Source organism: Pollachius pollachius (genome assembly GCF_949987615.1).
Source record: "Pollachius pollachius genome assembly, chromosome: 4".
NCBI classification, from domain to species: domain Eukaryota; kingdom Metazoa; phylum Chordata; class Actinopteri; order Gadiformes; family Gadidae; genus Pollachius; species Pollachius pollachius.
The window spans coordinates 3,547,796-3,574,460 of NC_136937.1; the positions used below are offsets into that span (position 1 = coordinate 3,547,796).

General features: G+C 46.1%; 1 protein-coding gene across 1 annotated transcript; it reads left to right on the forward strand.

Annotated features, from left to right (window-relative positions):
- Positions 1–774: 774 nt before the first annotated feature.
- On the forward strand, positions 775–25,860 carry kiaa0930. Its single transcript, XM_079735754.1, has 10 exons — positions 775–1,340; positions 9,342–9,490; positions 13,707–13,811; positions 15,587–15,664; positions 16,360–16,461; positions 17,838–17,978; positions 18,336–18,524; positions 20,407–20,566; positions 22,373–22,531; positions 22,971–25,860. The coding sequence occupies exons 1-10, from the start codon at positions 1,190–1,192 to the stop codon at positions 23,009–23,011; spliced, it is 1,275 nt and encodes a 424-aa protein (XP_079591880.1). The 5' UTR covers positions 775–1,189; the 3' UTR covers positions 23,012–25,860.
- The last annotated feature ends 805 nt before the right edge of the window (positions 25,861–26,665 follow it).

Below are 26,665 nucleotides of genomic sequence, written 5' to 3' on the forward strand. Positions count from 1 at the left end.
CAGCAAGTGATGGACGGTACAGGTATATTCTTAGTTCATAGTCATCTTGCAAATCTATTTCATTAATCATCGTACATACTCGTTTGAGCCTAGCTTCCATGACAGCTGTCTTGTGTTCAAATCAGAAGGCCTTATCTCGCCTGAGGTCTACCTTCAGGATGACATCATCCTTTGTCCTTGGGAGCAGGAGCGGTGATAGTAAACGAACTCTGATTGGTCGAAATCTCAAGAGGGCCAACCGAGAAGCCGGCCCACTGATTGGATGATATCGATTCCACACATAATGCATACGAGTACATAAGATCTATACGATCTCTGTAATATATATTGAATACCTATTTAAAATGAGCGTTATTATTTCATTTTATATTTGTAGTATGAAAAGGAGCAGATTGGTGAATGTTATAGTTGGTCATGCTTGGAAACAAAGATAATAGGACTCGAACAAAAAAAATAATGTCAATCTTATAATAATGATACCCGGGTTAAACATCAGCCTCGTATTAAGCGTTGGCATGACGTCATTTAAATTACTAAAAGTGATCAGCGGTTCTCCTCGTGACGGTCAAAGTAAGCGGGCCGCCGGTGCGCCAATTCATGCTGCAACCATGACGTCGCTGACCAGGGACCCTCCGCCCAGCGTTGCCAGATTGGGCCAGATTTCCCGTCCAATCTGGCAACACTGGCTGCAGCGCGCTTCAACCAATCTGGCAACACTGCCTCCGCCCATACTCGGTGTGTAGACGAAGTGTACACAGTGTGACAGTGGCATGGGTGAAGAAACGAAGAAACACAAAGGACAACCACAACGTGTTGCATCGTGACAAGTGTCCTCGTTACCGCCGCGTGTAGACCGTAGGACGCCGTGAAGGCGGATCTTCCTGAAGGGAGATGTGAACCGGGAGGGTTGCCTTTAAATTCAGCGCGATTGGGTCGGCATTACAGGAAGTGCAACTGGGGGGGGGGGTCCTATATTCCAGCTGATCTCTTATGATCTCCTGTCCAGACGCGGACAGACGGAAGTGGGACCACCTCTCATCAGGGACACATGCATCAGGAATACGTTGGAAGAAGTCAGTACGGGGACCGCATCGGTACCCCCCCCTCCCTCATCCATCCCCTCGTCGACCTGTAAACCCCGTCCGGGTACGATCGGCTTCGTGGGAACTGTCATGATCCCAGTTTCGGGATGGCATCCTTTCCGAGTTTGTCTAGCCAGGTCGTCAGGGCAACAACGGAGGAGGAGAATGGAGAGCTGGACCAGTCGCTCCAGCAGATGCTGAAGGCGATCGCCGACGAGCGCAACCGCCTCAACATCAGACAAGAGATTAGCGGACTCGGTAAGGAAGCCGGATGGGCCAAAGTTCCCCACCGGGGGGATAAGGGACCTATTATAATCCGGGCTGTGTTTGTCATCAAAAGGCTTAGCCCAGATCTGTCTGTCTGTCTTATCTATCGGTCTATCTAGTGGCCGCTGATTTGTCTATCTACCTTGCTGTCAATCGATCTAAATATTTGATCAGGTAGGTATGAGATATCCAATGGGGCTGCTATCGGAAGCCTTGTGATTTATGTCCTCTGATAACATTGACGGATTTGGCGTCTCCCTTTTTTGTAAAACAAGCTTCTAGTTAATTCTTAACTTCACAACCTTGTACCTGAACGACTTTAACTTTTTCTTTTAAACCTCTTTACTGTATCTAGCCTACTACATGTGGCGATCTGTGAAGCAGACTCTGTGAAGCAGACCAAGCTGACATGGGAAGGTTGTGTCTCTTGGCTTCGTTTACACCACAAGGGCTCTGCTGTCGGTAGACAACCCAGCGGGAATCCAATCATGGCTGATAATGATTCGTGGTTCTGATTGATTTTCCCTGTCCCCTTTTTCTATTGATTTTATGTTGGCAATGTCGTGTCAAGGGCTGTCAAATGCGACAAAAGTGCAATCACTTTGGTCAGACATGGACGTTTCCAAAGTGTCACGTCAACACCATTGATGTCATAGTTTGCTGGGAAATAAACAGGAAGAACATCATTTCTGTGCAAGGTAAAAGCGACGTAGATCTCATCAAAACAGACTTTGGCCATATTGCAGCCGAATATTGTGGTTCATAGTGCTGATGTCAACCTGATGTGGGTGATGCAAAAAACAAACTGTATGTGAATGTCTCCCTTTCTGCCCCCATAGACTTTAGCCCCACTCACAAACTTGGCTTCAGCACTTCTCCTTTAAGAGCCCCCCCCCCCATTTCAGCTGAGCATCTCCAGGGGACAGCAACCTGTCGCCCTCGATGTCACTTAAAGGCAGCCAAGACGAGAGTACAATTAGACTTGAGCCGGCCCCGTGCATGTCCCCCAGTGTGCATATGTGCACGTGCTGCACTCTCGCCAGCCACCGCTCAGAGTGACGAGGACGCAGAGGGCAGAAGTATGAAGGGGCAGAGCTACAGAATAATCCGAATAACCCGTGGTACGGACTCATGGTAAATAGACTGAATTCACAGAGCACTTTTCTAACCAGCGGCCGCTTAAAGCACGCCGCCCTGTCGTCCGAGTGTTGCATTTGTCTGCGTTTAAAGCCCACGTCGTGATCCTGTGGGTTGCTTGCTTCACTTCAAAGGTCGCTCAACAGCAGATCACCCCCCCCCCCCCAGCCGAGGACCCGACGCTCCTTGAGTCTTGTGGTTATCATGTGATCAGAGGTGGAAGGCCGGGCAGCGGAGAGTGAGTTTTCACCGTGGCCTCCGTCCAGATGCCCTTGGTCGTGGAGGCTTCTTCCAAGGCCAGGCAGCCGGCCAAGAACGCTGTGTTGATATCGGAGCATCTCTGGTGTGGGGTTGTTAGCGAGGGGGATTGGCGAACCCGACGTCAACATCTCCATCTGTCAGATGAATCGGGCAGACACGTAAAAGCGCAACGCGCTTAAAGTCTGAAGGGAAAGAGCGTTCACTTTTTGATGCATTTGCAGGATTTGGTTTGGGGATAGCAGGAATGCTTCGAGGACGTACTGACACGTACCTTGTAGTCCGATCCTTTGTTGGGAAGGTTGTGCCACAAACATGTTTCCGTGCAATACAGCTCCGTTCGGGAGGTCACGATCACGCAAGAATCCATCTTGGCTGACTTCAGGTTATGTTCTTGTTGCCGAACCATAGTGGTTCAGACCAATCAGCGTCCTGCTATTAGGAAGCATGTGATCTACGGGATGTGTGATAAACGGTGATAAGACCTATGGTTCATCCTAATAATCAGGCAATTATTTTACTAAAGTCCCTGCCCTTTTCCAATATAAAAGGTTTCAAAGTAAGAGTCCCAGGTGGTTTTGTTTAACCAACCACCTGGCAGTTCAGATGAACACCTGCTTCCCTCAGTCAGAGACACACATTGTCGTTTGCAGAGAAAGTCTGTCTGGGGAAATATAAATTCAATTTCCGTTTTCATTGTGTCTTTATAGCTGATTAGGAACTTCACTTTAATGGTGCCAGAGGAACCATCTATATTCTTCTTCCACTGGGATGCAATGTCCTTAAAACAACAATAGTGTAGCATCGCAGTCAAGCGTGGCACCAACAATTGTACTTTGGCACATTTTGAATACAATATTATCTCCAGTAAATGGGGCTTTGTTACTTGGGTGAAAATATGTCTTCGGACTTCAAGTAAAAGATTTGCAGTGGTTAAGGCTGAGATAGCAACTGCTGTAGCTTCTTTTTAACCAGGTCAAGTAACTATTGATTATGGAAGCATTTAACTGAGCTTGGCTAACTGTGGTAATTCAGGAGAACGACCTGAATTAGCAAGGGGAAAGTGTCCCAGACTGATTGCACTGCGCTGAATAGGACTGCATCAGATTAACAACTGAAAAAAAAACACCCATCTGTTTGTATTGCTGAGAACCAACGAATGCAACACACACACACGCACGCACACACACACAAACTAGCACAAACACAGACCTACATCTGCAAACCAAGAGTGAATTTATTGAATGACTCCTACTAGTAGTGTTTATGACTACTGCTTAATGAGGGAATATTACGGTAGCAATAGTGTGTGTGTGTGTGTGTGTGTATGTGTGTGTGTGTGTAACCCTGGCCCATGTGTCGAGACATAAACAGCTCTTACACAGACTCAGCGTGAGGCCTATTGATGGAGACACCTCTGCTTTTAGCCTCTTCGCTGGAGGGGGGGGGGACGCAGCCTTGATCCCTGTCAGTCTGATTCTTATATAACCGACTTTGAATGCCAAACAAACCCCCCCCCCCCCCCCATAATTCATTTTCAAACAATGCTGGCTTCATCTCTCCACAAGCCAAGCCTACAACGTTGGCCTCAGTCCTACTTTATCCTGTTGACTGCAGCTTGTGCAGCAGTGTCTCTCTATCGCCTCCTGAACAGAGCAGAGATGATGTATATACTTTAGAACCAAGGTGTGCTTCTATAAATAGCACCTGTGTGTTCGCTCCGTTTGATTCGGAGCCGCTATTCCGTTATACGCCGATGACGCCACACTGTTTCAGTGCATGTTCTTTTCTGGGGGTGTCCTATTTTAAAAAGGCTCACAGGCCCAACACTGAAAGTAGAAACATGTGGCCCACGCCAACACTGGTGACGAGAGACACTGGTTGTGCAATCGGTTGTGCAGCTATGTTTATGATTCAGGTTCGAGTCAAATTCCTCGGTGGTGTTATGTACCCCCGAGGTGTTGGCAAGCTAGCTGAGTTCGGCGTGTGTAACATTCGGGGGGGGGGGGGAGCCCTTGTTGACTGTGCTATATTTGCCATTGTCTCCTCTAGTTAGCTTAGCTTATAATGTAAGTTTTGCTGACTCATTAGTATGAGTGCTCAGCTTGGACCTGACTTCTGCTGACAGCAGAAGGAAGGGTTACCCTCACCTTGTTCTTCTCGAGGCCCTGTCGATTGATCAATGACTGAACCGCTGCCATAAGCCATCAAACAGGACGGTGCGGCCCTACACAGCAACAGTATAGTAAAAGGGAATGCTTATACAGGCTTCCAAACGTTTGTCTGCTTATAGATAAGTGCTACCATTTGTGAGGCTTTTAGGAGGGTTTTACAAAATATGACTCAAATGAGTTCTGTTTTTTAGAAAGCAGTATAAAGTGGACCTTCTCGATGATGCTAACACTAACCTTGTCAAATGTACAATGATTCAGTGGTTGAATAAAAGCATTGCAATACTCCATATACAACGTAAGCGTATCGCTCTCCTAGATGGCTCATTTTGCCCTGCTGGCGCATCACAGTCATAGTATTAGAGAAATGGTACGTAAATAGTACGTTATAGTAACGTAGTAGTACAAAAATAAATCCACATCTCTGCATTGGAATTGATCCCGGTTTCCGGAAGCTTCTCGGATCTTGGAAACCAACCATAGCTCTCAGGGACGAGGAAGACCGGCAGTACAGGTGTTGTATATCTTTGTGGGCACTGTTCCTGCTTTATGCTGCGCTGTCTTAGCTTCCTGATTTTGTGCTTGTTAAAGCAGAACTACACCTGAGCCACTAGCACCTTGTCAATGGATTTATAGAAGGCCGTTTGTCTCACTCTATATATCTCTGGCTCCCCTCCTGCCTGCTCCAGCCGTGCTCTTCTCGTCGTTGCCTCAGCCTGCTTACGTGACCACTCCGCAATGTTTGAAATGCATTTTTAATGTGGGCCATGGCTAATTCAATCAGCATAATTGTTCATACTGCTGCTGCATTATTTATCCAATGTGTAGGATATCAAATTCATCCCTGCGCTATGAATCCACTGCAGTGTCTGCGGAGTGCAGGTTGTATAAAATCACAGAAGCAGTGTGGTTTTATGATACTGTTATAATTCATCATATCGCATGTCATACGGTGACGACATCAATGCAATTTAGCAGTATTATTATTTTATTTATTCAGGGAGGGCTATTCTCTCTTGTTCAATGACCCCCTGATTACAACATACAAATAAAAACAGATATACAAATGTACCATAGATAAACAGTAGGTCCAACAACCAGAACAACATTTCAATACATTCAAATAATACAATTTATATTGTGCTAGGCCCCATATTCATTTAAAGAGTTGACATTTGGTCCAAAAAAAAAAAGAAGGGAATATTCTGTTGGTATCACAGGGCGCTTGTCATTGTTGCTCCTGTACAGTGTCTACCTTGTTAATACTCCTCTAGCTGGAGGCCATAAGAGGGGTTTTGGCAGCGCTGAGCTTAACTGCGGTGCTGTATCTGTACAGTGTGTTTCCCCTCGTAATGGCCGTATCCTTCCTCACCTCAGTATGCATTGATTTCCACATTGATCTCATTTCCCCCCCAAAATATTCCAAGCCAAGTCTTGGCCTTGGATCATGTCTGTTTTTTATTTTTGGTTGGGGGCCAAAACTAAATCGTTAATGCAAAGAGTCGGCTGCTCTGGTAAGCCTGAAGGGAACATGCTAGCTTCTAGCTGCTAGCTGCTGGCTGCTAGCTGTGTGAACCTGAGATGTTAACGGCTTGCGAGAGCATCAGCCATGCTCAACACACCGTTTCGATTCAAGCCATTTTCAGGACATTAATAGGAAATCACACGAAATGTGAATTCGGTCCCAGACTTTTATGAGCTGTTTTTACCACCAACATTAACCTCTGGGTCCCTCAGATTTAATCAGACCGGACACCATCCCCAGTGGCCCCAAAGGTTCAACATTAAATAAAACGATGTCCCAGGGCTGATACTGAGTCGAATCATCATCCTTTCAGTTGCTGTTAACCTCATCGTATTGTTCCAAAGGGAAGAAGAACATTGTGTTGGGTGTGTGTGTGCGTGTGTGTGTGCGTGTGTGTGTGTGTGTGCTGGAGTTTACCTGTAATGAGTGTGGAGACTGGGGGGCTTTTTCCTCTGGGGGGGACTGGGGGGGGGGGGGGGGGGGGGGGGGGTTCTGCGTCCTGGAAGTCAGCACCACCAGGCTGGTCTGGTACAACACCACTCACCCGCCCCCACCTCCTCCACCCTTCCACACCACACCATCAGCCCAGGATGCCTTTCTCCAGTCAATCTCTGGATCCAGAAAAGTCCTCCAACGACATTAGCGCTCGGATGGATCGAAGCAAACACGGTTTCGGCGCCCTGGTCCGATATTGACCGGGCCTGACCTAACTCGATCACATCCCACCATCAAATGAATTGAGAGGCCAATGAGTGAGGCTAATGCCTCCAGAAATCCAACTAAAGGACTTATTTGTCATTGTGAACATAGGGGGGAGGGAACAAAATGCATCTATTACTACTACTACTACCCGTGCTACGAGAACTACTACTACTACAAGTACTACTATTACTACGAGTACTACTATGAGTTCTACTACTACTACTACTACTACCACTATCAGTACTTTCAGTAGAGTGTTTCTGTTTGTGCACAGACTCTCTTGGCGAGCACACTCGTGCTGAGGTAAATCACAACGTGAGAGACCCATATCTTTTAACGTAGGTATTTTCCCACAATATCGTTCATCGCAGCACGGTTAGCCCGACGTTGACCTTGGCCCGAGGAGAGCGCAGATGGCTGTCCGCTTTCTCTCGCCATAGCGTTGGCTATGCTGCAGGCCAGATGATGGAGATAGCCATCAATAATAGTAATTAACATTGTGTAGCATATTATCCTAACTATCTTTGTTGTGTTCGGGGAATGGGTTGACCTAGTGATTGTTAGTGCTTGCCACTTGGTTCTATGAACATCTTTACTGTACCGACAGAGATATATTGGTGTTTCTCTTTCTTCTGACAAATGTACTTATTGTAAGTCGCTTTGGATAAAAGCGTCTTCTGAATGCCCTAAATGTAAATGTAACCAGCCCTGGGAGAGGAACCAGAGATACAAGGCAGACAGAACCAGTTTTGTAAACCCAGCGTATCCAAAGTCCATGTCTAAATGACTGACTGTTTTGGGGGTCAAGTTGTTGGTTAAACCTGTCCGTCCATGTTCTCATAGGAACAGGATCCAATATAAAAATCACACGGTACAAAGCTTTAACTTTCGTTTCAATTGTTTTGTAATTATTCCAACAGTAAGCAGGAAGGGAAGTGAGTGAGTGATTCAAACATTGATGTGCTTCACTTGTCTGTGCTTTATAAACCATGCACTCAGTGACGTTCAGTTGAAGAGACATTGGCTCCATTTGGGCATAAATGTCCCTTCAATTGATCTAAAATTACCCTGAAACGTCAAGGCAACCAAACCGCAGCTTCTATAGTGTCCATGTGCACTCGTAGGCAGTATGGAAAGACTGTTCTACTTTCTGTCTTCCGGCGAAAAGGCTGACTACTCAGAACAGAACAGAAAACTGGTTTGATTGTAACGTGTTTTAGATGACTGCATAGCCTCACCACATGGCATGCTATGTTCTGTCTGATATGAATCTGTTCCATTTTAAAAAAACCTGTTATCAACCCGTATGGCTTTGTTGGAGACAGTGTGGGTGCTTAGTTCTGATTGCATGAATCAGCAATCAGTGTTAAAACTGGGGGTGGCCCGGTTCAGTGGGGACACACACACACACACACACACACACACACACACACACACACACACACACACACACACACACACACACACACACACACACACACACACACACACACACACACACACACCCCTGCTGAACTGCACCCTTCCGGGGGCCACCTGCATTGCAGCACCTTTGGGTGATACCCTTCATACTGACCAGACAAGCCGGCGCCCTGGATACGGTTGCCTGGCAACCAGGCAGAGAGATGATGATGATGCTGATGCTGATGACGTATCAGACGAAGGACCCCCCTCCCTCATATCTGGGGGAGATGGGGGGGAGATGGGGGGAGGGGGAGGGGGAGTTCCCTCGAAATACAAAAACAACTGTACTATTTCATCCTGTTCAGCGCTCATGTCTTCCTTTAAGCATGTGATCAAAGAGTGATGTGTAATGCATTAAACACCTCTATTTTCGGCATGTGCTATTCTATTCTGGGGCAGGATTGCACCCTCATAACATTATTAAGAATATACATGTTTTGGCTTTACTATTTACCCTTTACATTTTCTTTTAATACTTTTCTCTCTTTTATACTTCTGTATACTATGACTTGTCTTCATGTGCCTTTTTTAAATGTTATTTTTGAATTTAATTATCAGCAACTTATTCAATTAAGCCTTATTTTTTTTTGTTCATCTGCATCTACATGATTTATAAATAATTGAACAAAATACAATTCAAATGAAGAATGAAAACAAAACAATAGATCAAATATATATTTTCTATAAAATTACAAAAAAATACTAAACTGTATTTCTGCGTCCGTGTTTCCGCAGGCTGCTTCAAGGACGACCGCATCGTGTTCTGGACGTGGATGTTCTCCACGTACTTCATGGAGAACCGTGCGCCGCGGCAGGACGACATGCTGTTCTACGTGCGGCGGAAGCTCTCCTACGTCGGCGCGGACAACACCGAGGGCAAGAAGGTGAGGAGTGGTTCAGTTAACTCGGTCAAGGGCTCTTTAAGGGCTTTTCATGGTTCCACGTTCCCGCAACGCAAGGGGGTTACGGACCCCTAACCTCCTTGCGTCCACCGCAAGAGCCTGACGTGCGCCTCCCAAAAATCGTAACCTTCCGTCAAGGCGACGCAGCAGCAAGGGCTGTGATTGGTCCGCTCACTTAAACCCGACTCAGAACCATAAACGTTCACGACTGCGCCGAAGCTTCTGCGTGGTCACTGCGTTGCCGGAACGTGGGACCATAAAAAAGGCTTTTACGATTTTTGGGAGGTGCGAGTCCGGCCCTTGCGGTGTACGCAAGGAGGGTCCGCAAGGACGTAAGGGGTTCGTAACCCCCTTGCGTCACGTGGTACCTTAAAGAGCCCTTCAGTGTTGCTTTTATACACGTTAAGGCCTTTTTAGGGTCCCACGTTCCCGCAACGCAATGACCACGCAGACGCGACAACGCAGTCGTGAACGTTTATGGTTCTGCGTCGGGTTTTAGTAAGCGGACCAATCACAGCCCTCGCTGCTGCGTCGTCTCGACGGAAGGTTACGATTTTTGGGAGGCGCACGTCAGGCCCTTGAGGCGGACGCAAGGAGGGTCCGTAAGGACGTAAGGGGTCCTGGCCCTTGCGTTGCGGGAACGTGGGACCATAAAAAGCCCTTTAGACTGGAAAAAAAATAGCATAATTAAAGTAATTAAGTCAATTAGGCCGCATTCAGGTGCTTATTGTGCTCCTCATTTGATCTTGACATGCATACTTTTTGTGTTGTGTATTAAGGTAATCTCATTGAAGACCCATGTTCTGCTGCTGTCAGTGTGTTCTTTACACAGACCTTATGACGTTTGTGTGTGTGTGAGAGATAGATGAGAGGTTCCTTGTATACCACATCAAGTCAATAATCAGGTTGCGTTTAGGTGTGTATTTGTGTAGTTGCCATTGCAAAAGTATACGATTAATCGATAGTGTTGAGCGGGTTGTTGGTTGGAGAGGGTCTCCCACTCAGACCAGAGTGTACCAACCATATTTGAAAGATCGTTTTTTGGAGTGAGCCGTTATTCTCCTGTCTTTTAACCTGACAACAATCTGACCGTGGTTTTCCGTTGAACAACATAATAAATCCCTTGAGCAAAAAAAATAAAAGCTCCTTAAACTCCTTAAAGGTGTAACCAAACGTTAACAAAACCGTAAGGACAGCTTTATATCCTGATTCTTTTTTCAAAATTTTGATTGGCTGAAGTTAGTGCGGGTTGGAACTGGTTACAGCCAATCATGAACTGCTATAGCTAATGGCGCATCACATGTTTCTGTGTCTACGGTTGTTTTGGGGCTGCGTTTGTGTCTGTGGACTCTTTATGGTCCCACGTTCCCGCAACGCAAGGGGGCTACGGACCCCATACGTCCTTGCGGACCCTCCTTGCTTCTGCCTCAAGGGCCTGACGTGCGCCTCCCAAAAATTTTAACGTTTCGTCGAGGCGACGCAGCAGCAAGGGCTGTGATTGGTCCGCTTACTAAAACCCGACGCAGAACGATAAACGTTCGCGACTGCGTTGAAGCGTCTGCGTGGTCACTGCGTTGCGGGAACGTGGGACCATAATCAGCCCTCAAAGGGAACTATCAAGTGTGCTCTTGTATCAGCATTCAGTAATTCATTTGTGTAACCTTTGTTGTCGTGGCTGTTGACACTCCGATGAGCAATGGTTGGATTGAGGTCAAAGAGTGACGCGGGTGGTGAAGTCACCCTTGGAGACCGTGCCTTGGGTCTGACAGTACGCCGTGTTTGTGTGTGTGTCTGTGTGTTTGTGTGCGCCACCTCATCTCATCTGCCTGCACAGAGAGAGAGCGAGATAAGGGTGGGTGGAGATGCATAATCTGAGTTTAAAGGTCGAGAACGTGGTGGAACGTGTTTGTCATCTAGACTGATGATACATCTCCCCTGGCCAGAGACTCTGTGTCTGAAAGGCACCAATAATTATGTTATAACTGTTAAGTGCCCTATATACAAGCATACTGCCTTCTGTAAATGGTAAATGGACTGCATTTATACAGTGCTTTTCTAACAATTGGCCACTCAAAGGGCTTTACAATACTGCCAAACTTTCCCCCATTCATACACACATTCACACCCCGACGGCGGTGTCAGCCACGCAAGGTGACAGCCAGCTCGTCTGAAGCAGTTAGGGTTATGTGTCTTGCTCAGGGACACCTCGACACTTAGCTATGGGATCGAACCAGCAACCTTCCGGTTACCAGCCAACACACCTTACCTCCTGAGCCACATGCCGCCCAATATAGTAATGTTATAGTTTCTTAGTAAGGGTTAAAGGAAGCTACAGATTATGTAATAACTGTTTAGTGCCCTATATACAAGCATACTGCCTAGTGCCCACTGTAGTGTTCCTAGTGTCTGAGTTACTGTTAAAGGAACCTATAGTTGCTATAAACTCTTTATTTCCCTTTGTATTGGCTACTGTAGTGTTCCTAGGGCTTTTGTTCGAATGCTATTGTCACAACCTAACGATAAAACTATTGTATTGATATTTACCATAAAGAAATCCACGAGCCAGCATCGAAATGAAATCAAATTAAGAATAAAAACAATCAATATCATATTGTTTCATACCATACTGTTGATTATTATTCATGGTTTCACCCCGCGGTCAGGGAGTGGTTATACTGCGTTATGGCCACGGACCCCTGTCCGTCCGTCCAGCCCCTCATGGATTAAACATTAAGGAGAATATGAGGTCAAAGGCGCAAAGAACTTTATGATGAACTTATGAATGAATTATTAGCCAGCCCCCCAGGACCAGAAGGGTGGGCCGGCGTCAGTAGGACCATGACTCACCTCTACTGCTGCAGTCTCTGCCCTCCCCCAAAAAAGATTTTTCACACAGAAATTGCTTTTTTTTATATTTCCCCCAGAGTGGCCTCATAACTTCCTGCTAATTATAATATTTTGAGATTTTTATTATCATTCCCTGGATGATAAATTGCTGTAAGGCAGCTCGCTCTGTGTGAACGATGTTCTTGGTTCATTAGTGTGTTGGCCTGCTTTTCCTTTTTCTTGTTTAATTAATTAAAAAACAACCAGCTCACATCTTGTGGTGCAGGACATGAATTATGCTTTAAAAGCTTGTGACGTTTGTGAATATATCATCCACGTTGAGCAATATCAACATTTTTGAAAAAGCATTGCATAATCCATGTTGAATTCATGCATTAATAAAAAAGGCGGGTTTTAACTAGCTGAGTTGCACTACGGTCTGAAGTCCCTGAAATAAACTACAGCGAAGTACAAGCTAGTCCTCAGATACAGTCCATCTGCAACTGGGTGAAATCGTCTAAATACACACACACACACACACACACACACACACACACACACACACACACACACACACACACACACACACACACACACACTACCAATCTCTGTGGCATCACCAATGCAAATACACAAGACAAGACACAACTCGTAATAATGTGTCACCATGGCAACCATCCCGTCCTCCTTAACGCTGGAGCTCTTCTAGTGTCACGACCCGCCCCTCAGAACGGAGCCAAAGCCAACGAGATGAGATGAATGAGACGACGCGGTTCGTTTCGGCGGCCGATGGAGGACACTTCATTGCACTGTTTCCATCTGCATTTGTTTCCATCTGCTCCTACAACCGACTCAGCCCCCTCTGATCGTTATAGAGCTGCTCTGTACTCCGTACAGTTCTGCCGAAACATCCTTTTTCTTTTTATTCTTTAGATAGCGCTTTTATGAAACAAAACGCGAAAGCGCTTTGCAACATTGCCTGACATTCACCCATTCACACACACCGACGGCGGAGTTAGCCATACAAGGCGACAGCCAGCTCATCGGGAGCAGTAAGGGTCTCTATGCTCAGGGACACTCTCGACACTCGGCTAGGAAGAGCCGGTGATCGAACTAGCAACCTTGCTAGTTCGCTCTACCTCCTGAGCTACATGCCTCCCCATCCTCATACAATATTTTTTTGCGCGTACTCCAATTGCGGTCGTATGTTTTTATGTTCCTAAACTGATTGTTGGTCGCTTTTCAGATAAAAACGTCCCAACAGCGAAAGATTTAGCGGACTTGGTAAACGCGTCAAATGAGCACTGTGATTTTCGCAGACGGACAGTTAGGAAAATATTTAAATATTGAAGTTTGTGTGTTTGGGTGTCAGGTGGAGGTGGAGGTGTACAGGCGGGACTCCAAGAAGCTGCCGGGTCTCGGAGACCCCGACATCGACTGGGAGGAGAGTGTGTACCTCAACCTGATCCTGCAGAAGGTACCGGAACTCCACCGTTTACACAGGGAAGGGGAACCAGAACGAGGACCAGAATCTCGCTCCAAAACCACCACAATCCTAGAGAGGCACTAAAGTATCAATGGGGATTTTCTTTCACAGAAACAACCCGTGAACAGTGTTCACAGATTGGGCAATAATTCCTGCCCAATCTGGCAAGAGAAGATGTTTCAGTTCCCTCTTTATGGTACGACCCAAAATAAGCAATGTGTGAAACCAACACTTGCAACTTGCTGGAGAGATCACGGGCCGTGTTGCCAGATCTGGCAGGAAATATGGCCCAATTTGGCACCACTGCCCGTTTACCTAAATGAGAACACATTACAGGAGACGTTACAACTCCCAGAACGTTACTAGGTTTCACGACGGTATTGCGATACACCAACAACGGCCGATACTGGGCGTTGAACCCGAGAAAACGAAGCCACGTTTTCCGAACTATTCATGAATAAAATATTGATATTGATTTGGGTGCTTTTTGGTTTATGTGATTTGATACCGACAACGGATAATACCTTGTTTTTTGTCTCTCTAGCTAGTTGCAATGTTTTGGATTGGTTTCACCCGTTTATTTTGGGTGGTAACATAAAACAGGGTCAACGTTTTTGGGCAACTATACAGACTAATAGTAATGTCTCAAACTTCCTTTTATTTGTTCCTCCCCTGCTCCCAAAGGTCCTGATTGGCTGATGACCAAAACACAAGGGTGATACATACTTGCTAGCTAGCCTACATTCCATTCGCAAATGTCTGTCAATTACAGTAGACATGGAGGTTTAGCTGGAGTGGCTCTCAAAAATAAATGTTTAGTTTAGACTACAGTCGAATGTACCAACAGGATTGTGACAAAGAGATGTGTTATTCTGTTGTTGCTGTTATTCTATGTTATACACTTGAGTTTGCAAACAGAATGATAGCTGGGTTATTGAATCACACTATTTGACCTTTAGAGAAAGATTAATGTTGTAGAATGAAGTCCTACTTTGTGTGTGTGTGTGTTAGAAAGGTCAAGCTGTCTTTGTGATCCAGTGTACGGCTGCATGGGCATATTGTGTATCATATGATATAGGCCTTGGCCATCACAATGCCTCAAGGGAGTTTTCGCTGGCGACACTGAGGCTACGTTTACATGATGACGGTCTGAACAGAAGACGCAAAAGTGGCGCCGCGTCTTCACTTTTTATTCCGCGTTTAGAAGAGCGTTTTCGGGAGGAAATCTGCGTGCATACGGTGGCGCAAAAGTGTGTGGAATTCGATTGGGTATGCATGCTAGGTGGTGCCGTGATACACTATCACACAACACCGCCATGTCTGAGCGCATGTGTAGAATCTTCCTTCTTCTCTTATCTGCGCCGCGAAAACCAAAACATCATCTCATCATAGTCATCATCTCTGTGATACTGTCACTACACCGCTACCTTCCACATGTGAGTGCTATCACATTCATGTGACCAAAGTTAAAAAAGCTTATGTACGAACTACGGTATAATATGTTGGTTGAAATAGGTACAGAAGCATGTTTTAAAATATTACATTTATCAAGTCCATATTAAAATGAAGATACATTGTGGTTTTAAACTGGCCGGGAAAACACGAACAATACAATCAGTATTTCCTGGAGGCCTCCTCACTTATTATTCACCCTCAACCAGCCTTGGGCTCCATGTGTTTGAGCCTTTGGTGGGACAAGCGGGTTTGAAGTCTATTGAAGAACGTGACCGTGAGCTAAAGCCCTGATTCCCTTTGCTGTGTTCCAGCTGGACTATGTGGTGACCTGCGCTGTGTGCACGCGCTCCGACGCAGGGGACATACACATCCACAAGAAGAAATGTCAGGTGAGATCACCCCCTAGCTAGCTAGGTAGCTAGTTAGGGGGTGATAAACTACTGGGTTTCACAACGGTATTGTGATACGCTAACAACGGTAGATACAGGGTGTTGAACTCGAGGAAATGAAGCCACGTCTTCCAAACTATTCATGAATAAAATATTAGCTTCTTATTCATGAACAGCTAGCTAGCTAGCCAGCAGGCTAGCTTATCTGTAGCGCACTCTTTTCTTTAACGACATTAAAGTCATGTCGCATTTATTTATACAGTTAAGAGCAACTTTACTAGGCCAATGTACTGTACACCTTCCTAACCCTGCCGGGTATTATTTATCGAAACACACAACACACCATCCTGTGACTCTTTTCAAAGGAGAGCTTATTTGTCACAGTGGCGGCTGTTGGGAAGCTAAGCTAGCACTTAATGTACGCACTAATTGTATGTTCTACCTCCTTGCGCTTAAAAATAGTACTTAGCATTGTGTAGCATCTTATCCTAGCTATCTTTGTTGTATACGGCGAATGGGTTACCCTAGCGATTGTTAGTACCTACTATGAACATCCTTACTGTGCTGTCAGTGACATATTGTTGTTTCTCTTTCTTCTGAACAATTAACTCACTGTAAGTTGCTGTGAAGGCGTCCGCTAAATGCCCTAAATGTTAAGCTAGGCTAATGGTCAGATTTTTTGTCTCGCTCCACAGGAAGTGTTCGCCTCACCCAGCAAGCACGCCATGGACAGCAAAGGGGAGGAGTCAAAAATGAGCTACCCCAACATCTTCTTCATGATCGACAACTTTGACGAGGTGTGTGCGCGGTGATCGGTTGCGAAAAAAAAAAGAAGAGGTCAGCGTGTTTAGCACCGTCAAATTATCAATCAGTTATGTCGTGGTGGTCTAGGGCGTGCGTGACCGACAGTTTGTGCGTTGAATGCATATCCCGTCACAAAAGCTTCACTAAAGGACAAAAAAAGGACATCTTACAAATACAAAGGGGAAATATTAGATGAAATATAAGGTGACTGAGACCACTGCATCTCTGTTCATATCCGGTGATGAGCAGATAGCAGACTCTAGACAGGGCCAGCGCGTTAATTCATGCTAGCGGTTAGCTCTAGCCCCGGAAGTAGCGCGTCAGGCGAGTCAGGGGTGGGGGTTGAGGGGTCGCCTGGCAACTGGAAGGGGTTTTGGTTCTGTCCCAGGGGCTCCTGATGACAAAGAGACACTAAGGTGTCCTTAAGCAGGCGGTGCACCCACACACAGCCCAGTGGCCTACGGACGGCGTATGGATGGCAGCGCTGTTTGTGTGTTTATATATTGTGTGTTTGCGTGTGCGTGGGCAGATGTGAGGCATTGACGCTGAAGTGCTATGAGTGTCTGTAACGACCAGGCCATGTGAGCGCTTTTCATTTGCCATTCAAGTCTGTAAAATATATCCTCTTTTTTATCCATGCTGCGATATTAATCACAGCCTCATTACCTCAGCCGAGCCCACAGAATATAAACTCCAAGGGTGACATGAATAAAAAGCGGATCCGCATGAATCTTGTTGGATAAGATGTGCTTTGTTAAACCCGTGCGGATATGTGGGTGTCACGGGACGGGGAAGGGAAGGTAAAACATGCGGGAGTAATCGGTTATACAGGTGGTTGTTGCCTCCCTTTTGAAAACACGACCGCGATGGTTCTGCTTCTTCTGGTTTTCAAAGCGTATCTAAAGGTCATCTCTCGGCGCCACCTTGACCGCCGGCTGGAGCTCGCCTAAATGTATTCTGAAATGTGTGTGTTTGTGGTTGCGTGCGTTTGTGTGGTGGGTTTTTGCGTTGGTGTATACGCGTGCCTCTGTGTGTGTATGTTTGTGTGTGCGTGTTTCTGTGTATGTATGTGTTTGTGTGCGTGTCTGTCTGCGTGCGTGTGTGCGTGTCTGAGTGTGTTTCTTTGTGCTTGTGTGTGTCTGTGTATATGTGTGTGTGTGTGTGTGTGTGCATGTGTCTGTCTATGTGTGTGCATGTGTGTCTGTATGTGTGTTTGTGCATGACTCTGTATGTGTGTTTGTGTGTGCCGGTCTATGCGTGTGTGTCTATGTATATGTATACGTATATATGTGCTTACACGTGTGTGTGTGTGTGTGTGTGTGTGTGTGTGTGTGTGTGTGTGTGTGTGTGTGCGCGCGCGTGTGTGTAGGTGTTCAGCGACATGACGGTGGGCGAGGGGGAGATGGTGTGTGTGGAGCTGGTGGCCAGTGACAAGAACAACACCTTCCAGGGAGTCATCTTCCAGGGCTCCATCCGCTACGAGGCCCTGAAGAAGGTCTACGACAACAGGGTTAGTCAGCAGCCTGCCCAGCCCCCAGCCTGAGGTCCAGAAACACTGCAGTCTTGCATCCGCCTGCAGGGGTCGCTATTGAGTCGATGTGACTCCCTCTCTCCCGCTTTTATTTATTTTTTTCCCTCTTTTTAAGTAATATTAACATAACCTCAGTGTATGTTAAGCGGTTCATCAAAAGATTTTTGACAGTGGTAATTTTGAAACTAAAGGCTTAATTAGGGGGGTAGTTATGTTTCTTAAAATTGCCATACAATTTAAAATGTTATTAATGTTACCATATATAATAACACATGTTATTTACTGTAATCCATACCATGAATGTATATTTCATTCCCCCCCCCCCCCCCCCCTCAGGTGAGCGTGGCGGCCAAGATGGCGCAGCGCATGTCGTTTGGCTTCTACAAGTACAACAACATGGAGTTTGTCCGCATGAAGGGCCCGCAGGGCAAAGGTCACGCCGAGATGGCGGTCAGCCGGGTGCCCACGGGGGACACCTCGCCCTGCGGCACCGAGGAGGACCCCGACTCGCCCGTCCACGAGAGGGTGAGGCTCAGGCACTCTGGTTCTGGTTCTGTTGTTCTAGCTCGTACTCTCGCTCGTACTCTCGCTCGTACTCGCTTGCTCGTTCACTCTCGCTCGCTCGCTCTCCCTCTCTCTCGCTCGCTCGCTCTCCCTCGTTCACTCACGCTCGCTCGCTCGCTCACTCACGCTCGCTCACTCTCGCTCGCTCGCTCACTCACGCTCGCTCACTCTCGCTCGCTCGCTCTCCCTCGTTCACTCACTCTCGCTCGCTCGCTCTCCCTCGTTCACTCACTCTCACTCGCTCCCTCGCTCTCTCTCATTCTCTCTCGCTCGCTCTCTCTCGCTCTCTCACGCTCGCTCGCTCGCTCTCTCTAGGTATCTCTAAAATTATCATGCTTAAGTGTTGGTTAGATTTAGTTAAGGAAAGTTGGATTGCTTCAGTCCATCCATTCAAGCATATCCAGAGATCACGTTATTTGTTTTTAGACGAGTTGAAAAAGTGCCCCCTCTAGGCGCACGTTTAGCCACAAGCCGAACGAGAGAGAGAAGGAAAAATGACATCAGACTGAGATAAAGAACATACCATTTAGAACAGAGAGAGAGAGAGAGCGAGAGAACATCACATTAGATGGAGTTAATAAGATAATGACTAACATGAATAACATTTATCTTCTCGTCTATGAATCTGTTATCCATTACATATGCCTGAGTGGACACGCGTACACTCAGGCATATGTAATGGACAACAGAAATGTGGGATTTCCTGAGGAGATCTTCTTCTACATCTATCTAAATAGTCCATACATCAGACCCTCCCTCATCCTAAAAATAACAATATCTGGTCATTTAAGGGCGTTTACAATCCCCTTCCACCTATAACAAAGTCCAACTGATTAAAAACATAATCCGCCACACCATTCCACCCGCGGCGGCCTTATCTGCTACGAAGCTGCTGCTGGCTTTGTGTGGGCGCCGTGTGCCAGAGGAGGCGGAGCCTATACAAACACAAGTGGGCCAGGCCACGGCGGAACACACAGAGGAGGGAGAACCACGCCGTCCTCCATTATTCATCACCGGGCCGGGCTGAATTATGCATCGTTCTGTACGTGGGCCTGTCCAACAGAGAGGGGGGGGAGTGTGCATGTCGAACTAGCAACCCTCCGGTTACCAGCCACATTCACGTGTGTGTGTGTGTGTGTGTGTGTGTGTACACCTTCGCGTTTCCACACGTCTGTCTGTCTGTGTGTCCATAATATTGTATGTGTGTGTGTGTGTGGGTACCTGTCCTTCTAGGGGTAATACGTACTGGAGACAGATTACTGGCTGTTACCCCGCGATATATATGCCACGGGGGAAAGGTCACCCGGGAACACGATTTACCTTCTCAGACTTGTCCCCCAAAGTGGTTGTGAGTTGAGGCTTAAAACGCGCCGAGCTGGGGTCGCCACCACAACGCTGCAGGACTGTTTCTGGAAAAGCTGGCCTTGTAATTATATATATATATTATAAAAAATATAACATCTGAAAATATCAGATGTTTTTTAATTATTATCTCTCTCCAAGGTGTACTAGACATTCAGTTTTTGATAGTTTTACAAGCAAAACGTATTATTTCCTTATTTTTAAACCCTTACATCCTCTCAACTCATTGTGTGGGAAAAGCAGGCCTGAGTTCAAACAAATGTTTTTTCGCTCATCACACGCCGCTGCCGTGCTTTTTAAAGGGCCCCTATTTTTTTTTGGAGCGATTAGCCTGTTTCAAAATCTGTCATTTCCTGTGTTTTACTGACTTCCAAAATGGTAGGGTCCACCTAGATGTACGGTGGATAGATCAGCAACGCATTCACATTGCCAGCCTGCGTGATGACCGTGCTCTAAAACACGGACCTTTTGGCCGCCGCAGGTGACGTCGTTCAGCACGCCGCCCACCCCGGAACGCAGCCGGCCGTCCTTCTTCTCGCCGTCGCTGCGACGCAAGGCGCCCCGCAACCGCATCGCCGAGATGAAGAAGTCCCACTCGGCCAATGACAGCGAGGAGTTCTTCAGGGAGGACGACGACGAAGGTACGCCGCCCCTCCCCCTCCCCCCCTTCACAGGGTTTCCCGCTCAAAGTGTGGCCGTGTAAATGCGTGCCGATGGCTGATCTGTTGGATTCGTAGAGGCAGTCGCGTGCGAGGGAACGTGCGGCTTGTGGCTCTGGAGGTAGAGCGGCCTAGCTGCTAACCGGAAGGTTAATAGTGGATTGAATTTCTATAGCGCTTTTCTAGACACTCAAAGACGCTTTACAGTGAAGGGGGGACCTCACCCACCACCACCAGTGTGCAGCTCCCACTTGGGTGATACACGGCAGCCAATCTGCGCCAGAACGCTCACCACACACCAGCTTGAGATGGAGAGTGAGGGAATTAATGAGTCAGTCAATTATACAGGGGGATGATTAGGGGGCTAGATTGAATGAGCCTGGTTGGGCCAGGACACCGGGGAAAGCCCTACTCTTTGCGATAAGTGCCCTGGGATCTTTTATGACCTCAGTGAGTCAGGACCTCGGTGTTACGTCTCCTCCGAATGACGGCGCCCTCCACAGCAAAGTGTCCCCGTCACTGCACTGGGGCGTCGGGATTGATGTTGAGGCCAGAGGGAAGAGTGCCACCTATTGGCCACCACCCGACACCACTTACAGCACCTGGTATTCCCAGGCGTTCTCCCATCCAAGTACTAACCAGGCCCGAACATGCTTAGCTTCCGAGATCAGACGAGATCGGGAGTGTCCATGGTGGTAAGGCCGGCTCCTCCTAGCTGAGTCTCGAGGTGTCCCTGGACAAGACACCTCACCCTGACTGCTCCCGACGAGCTGGATGTCATCATGCATGGCTGACACCGCCGTCGGTGTGTGAATGTGTGCATGAATGGGTGAACGTGAGACAATATTGTTAAGTGCTTTGAGTGGCCACTGGTTAGAAAAGCGTGGTATAAATGCAGTCCATTTACTATTTACACATCAGCGGGTTTGCATGTTTTTATTTGTTTGTAGTGTTGCATATGGCCGAAGGCTTTACTGTGTAAAATAATAAATTGCATTTTCTTTTTTCTACGCGCTTTATTAAAGGGGTGGTATTATGCCCCCAGGTGTGAGTGTGATTTGCCATTGCAAGCGTTTGAAAATCTGCCTTCGCCTGTGTTCCAGTGACGTCGCAAGCATGTCCACCTAAATGTATGCTGGATAGATCGGCCTACCAGCCTTCCCGGTGGACTGTAGTTAATGTTGCTTTTCTGTCCATCATACATCTAGGTATACGCGCCCACTTGTGATGTCACTAAAACACTGGCGAAGGCGGATTTTCAAAACGGATTGAAACTGCCAATCACACTCACACCTGGTGGCGTTCTATCACCCCTTTAGGGCACTTCGCATAGTGAGTGATTGGATAACACACATCCACTAGCAGTGAAGAGTGAAACTATGCAATCATGGACCAGGGGTTAAAGCACGCCATCTAGTGGTCAAAACAACAGCATGCCTTTAAACAGTGAATTCTGAGGATTTCACACGTTGGTTAACTTCATCCTACACTTGAAGGTCTTGTTGGGTAAATGAGACTAACTTGACTGGCAGTTGTTACATTATGTTCGCATATTCCCATTTTCAACTGGCCAGCTGGCCAGAAAACTACCCCCCCCCCCCCCCCCCCCCCCCCGAAAAAAAGTTGTGAATTATGAATGAGTTATGAATCTGTGATCCATTACATATCCCTTGTGTCCATGCGTCCACCACTAGGCATGTGTAATGGATCCCAGACAAACAGTCGAGAAGATCAATGTTACGTTCATTATCTCGGTGTAATGTCATGTTCTCGTGTGTTGACCCCCAGACGACCTCCACAACGCCACCAACCTGCGGTCGCGCTCTCTGTCGGGGACGGGCCGCTCCCTGGTGGGTTCCTGGCTCAAGCTGAACCGCTCCGAGGACTACTTCCTGCTGTACTCCCACCTGACCTATGTCACCCTGCCCATCCACCGCATCACCACAGGTCAGAGGTCAAGGGTCAACCACGGGGCATGGGGACGCTGAGGGGTGTGAATGAACGTACGGGATGCTCCTTTCCTCCGACAGAAATGGAATCTCACCGTTGCTATCAGCATAGCATCGCTATTCACATAGCACACTTTTTAGCATAGCATCGTTTTTTGGCATAGTATCAGTATTAGCATCGCTGCAGACGTTTAAATTAATTGACAGTTAAATTGACTACAATTTGGTTTTACATTTATGGATTGGAATTCATTCTGTAGTCAGTGAATATTTACAGTGTGCTCCGTGACATATACTCTGCAAGCGATTGATTTACTATTAATGTCTCGAATCGCTGCTTCTTTAAAGCATTATAGTATGTAATTAAAAGGTTATCGTTAACTTGTTTCTTATAATTACTCATGTGTATTATTATTATTATCATTGTGTCCATTCAGACATCTTGGAGGTGAGACAGAAGCCCATCCTGATGACATAGCAGAGCCCCGCCCAGGGCCTGGCTACCAAGTGCCTACCTGCATCAGGGCCCCCTCCTCCTCTCCAACAGCACCACCTAGTGGCACAGCACAGAGGACACCCGACCATCCCGCTTCAACCGACTCAGACACAAACAAAAATAGGAGAGGACTCGTTCAAAACCCCGATAACACAAAACCAGCCTCCCATGAAGTGCCTCTTCCTTCAAAACAGTCCAGCGTGGTCGAGGAAAAACGGGGAGTTCGGCTTTTTATTTCCGATGCGGACGCGTCGGTTGCTCCTCAGTGCGTCGGATCACTGCCACCGCGAGAAGAGACACCGGGAACGGGATCTGACCAGGAAGGAATCGTTACAACTTTAATGAATGTCTTGTCTACTTTGTAAATATACTTCGCTGCTTATTGATTTCTCACCGAGCCTTTTTTTTAAGAAAAGGTTCCCCTGCTTTTCGGATACTTTCCGCTCTTTTTCTTAAGGTTTGTTTCGTATGTTGGTTTTGTATTTGTCGTCGACCGCTTCGCCGTGTGATAAAAAGGGATTTTGTGTGTTTAAGGACCTTGTCTGTTTCTTCCAGAGCACTGCGTATGTGTGTTAAAGGTAGAGTTATGGTTGGACGTCGACGCAACGCAAGGGGGTTTGCGGACCTTGCGGACCTTCCTTATGTAAGGCCCTGACGTGCGCCTCCCAAAAATTGTAACCTTGCGTCGAGATGACGCAGCAGCAAGGGCAGTGATTGGTCCGCTAACATACACCCGACGCAGAACCAAAACAGCTTCACAACTGCGTGGTCATTGCGTTGTGTCAACGTCCAACCATGACTCTACCTTTCAGTTCTAGCTCCGTTCACCACCATAGCTCACTTTAGCATTCCACAGGTGTTGAACCACATTCACATATTTGTGTTCTTTGGGTATTTTTGAAAATGACTCAGAAATTAGGTGCAGTTCACGTCAATAATCCATATTTATTTCCGTCATGGTGAAATATGACAACCTTTCCTACCCGGTTTAGTATTATTTTTAACTAAGCTTAAAATGATGTGATTAATATTGTCCTCGCATTGCTTAGCTTCACTTAGCCAAACAGGTAGAGCAGAACGTTTTTTGGAACGATTGCAAACATTTTTTAAAAGAGACAAATTTCAGTTAGACGACAAATTAACCCAGTCACCAAACATCCACAAACCTGGGAGCCATTTAACATGGGGTATGCCATTACAGTTCCTCATTGGCGGAAATGCGGCTTCCAAGTGAATTTCAGCCAATCAGAAATCTCCCATTCTGTAATTATTCACGATAATAAGAATTACGACCTCAAGATGGATGTAGCATGGCCAGATGATGGGTTCTGGAAGAGGTCCAGGTGTCGTTCTGTTTTATACCACAGCTAAGTGCGTCCTGCTCGTAGCCGAGGTCATTGTGTTCAGGGCAGGACTTGAAGGGAATCCAACACACTGAAGTCCCTAAAGCCTTAAAAATCTTGACTACTGTATGTAAAATGTATTTTCTCTTTACCCTGATCTATAAAAATGCTTCATCGTGTAATTTGCTGGTCTGTAACTTCTCCTGCTCCTCCTTCTAATTGAAAATGGAACACTTTCAGCGGGCATTGCTAAAGAAAGTCCAGTCACTACTCGTGCAATTAAATGTGACATATTATACCACCAGTTGAGGGTGATTAGCGTAACAAGCCGTTTTGAAAATCTGCCTCTTCTGACATCACAAGTGGGTGTGTCCACCTAGTTGCATGACGGACAGATAATCACACTCACGACTGGTGGTGTAATGTGTCAACCTTTTAATTATTAATAGTAAAAAAAACGTCTCACCACAGTGAAGGCTTTCAAACGGAGGGTGTGGGACCAGGCATTACACCCAAAGTTCATCCATTCACTTTTCACGGTTCTGATGTGGTTCTGAACAGTGGGAGTAAACCTCGACCAATATACTTTTCCCGATACAAGTCCCGAAGCAGTATTCAGTGTCTCCATTGTTTTCACTCACACAGTATAAGTGTACACAGGGGGTACCTTTCCCATGTTAAGGTAGAGTTGGTTGGACGTTGACGCAACGCAAGGGAGTTTACAGACCCATAACGTCACTGTGGACCCTCCTTGCGTCCATCGCAAGGGCCTGACGTGCTCCTCCCAAAAAGTGTAAAAGTGTCGAGGCGACGCAGCAGCAAGGGCTGTGATTGATCCGCTAACGTTAACCCGACGCAGAACCAAAACAGGTTCACGACAGCGTCGAAACGAACGCGTAGTCATTGCCTTGCGTCAACGAGCAACCATAACCTTTACTGGCAGGTTGTTGGGAAGAGGAGGGATTTTTGTTTTTTATTCCTTCAGTGTTATACGATTGTGTATCGTTTGTTACAAAAAGGATGAATGTACTCACTTTGGTTGCGTATCAAAGACTGCGTTAACAGCCACTTGATGTGTATAGAAGCAAGTTTAGTTTTGCACAGTAGAAAAATAAAATGCTTTTAGAAAATCATTTGTTGGTTGTTTTAGGGCTATGACAACCTTTGAGTTTATAACTTTGTTTTAGTTAATTACTAACACTTTTTTAAGTAATCGTCATGTAAAAGGTCATTCTGAAGTTGCATCATTTCCAAAATGTTATGTACATTTTGCTGTTCTTATTTATTCAAATACATTTTAGAAAAGTGTTTTGATATTATAACCCTGAAGTTATTTATAACCCTGAAGTTACTTGTCTTTACCCAGCGCACTTTGTTATTATTTTCAAAGGTTATTTTGCCAAGGCAGAATTGGAAGACGTTTCTACCCTGTTGGTTTAGCAAAACGGACAATTTTACCAAATATAACTTCCAGAGGGATCTGCTTAAGCTCTGACTGCTATGGTACAATAAATGTACATTCAATAATATACGCATCATTCAAATCCTTTTCAGTCTCGAAATGATTATGTTATGCCGCATAAAATACCTTATTTATATCTGGCATGTATAATATTTTAATTTACTAAAAGAGACAATTGGTTGAACATCAACATCAATTTATATTCTATACAAACCTATTGTTAGAATTTCTATGAAGACAAAATATATCTTGCCGAAAATACAACTTAAATGATTGTTTTATACAACCTTGTTTACATCAGCTTTATTTAGACTCGATCAGAGCAGAACAAGAATGCCAAACAAATAAAGATACACCGCCACTCTTCACTTAAGAGAACTAATAAATAATCCTCCTAGTCTTGCTACCTCCTGACAAATTTATCAAAGCTAAAACTAGTCACTCCATCTCACCAGATTTGCTCCTTCTATTTTCTTCTGCAGTACAGAACTCATTTCATTGTCTGACAACACAAATTGTGGTTCTTCTACTTTGACATACCAGTGCCATAGATTAACATGCGGGCAACCAGGCTTTTTATTTATGCGACTGAAATAGTAATGCAGCAATGAGTAATTTGGGAAAAATTAGCAATTTCTCACCTTGGCTAGACGAGTCTACTAATCCGTGCTGGTACATTCACAGCAGTAAGAGACCAGCGAATCGATATGGAGACACCTGTGTTAGTCCTGCAAAGATAGATAGAAAGATTTATCAAGACAATGGTAGAAGTTTGAAGGATGTGGGATTCAGGATTCTGATAATCATGGTAATCCAGGGATATGAAGTTCA

What these genes read in the sequence shown, in the direction of transcription:
- kiaa0930 (XM_079735754.1), top strand. Translation starts at nt 1,190, where the DNA reads ATGGCATCCTTTCCGAGTTTGTCTAGCCAGGTCGTCAGGGCAACAACG. An exon ending in TGATCGACAACTTTGACGAG is followed by an intron (nt 16,462 to 17,837) that starts GTGTGTGCGCGG and finishes GCGTGTGTGTAG; the next exon opens with GTGTTCAGCGACATGACGGT. An exon ending in AGAAGGTCTACGACAACAGG is followed by an intron (nt 17,979 to 18,335) that starts GTTAGTCAGCAG and finishes CCCCCCCCTCAG; the next exon opens with GTGAGCGTGGCGGCCAAGAT.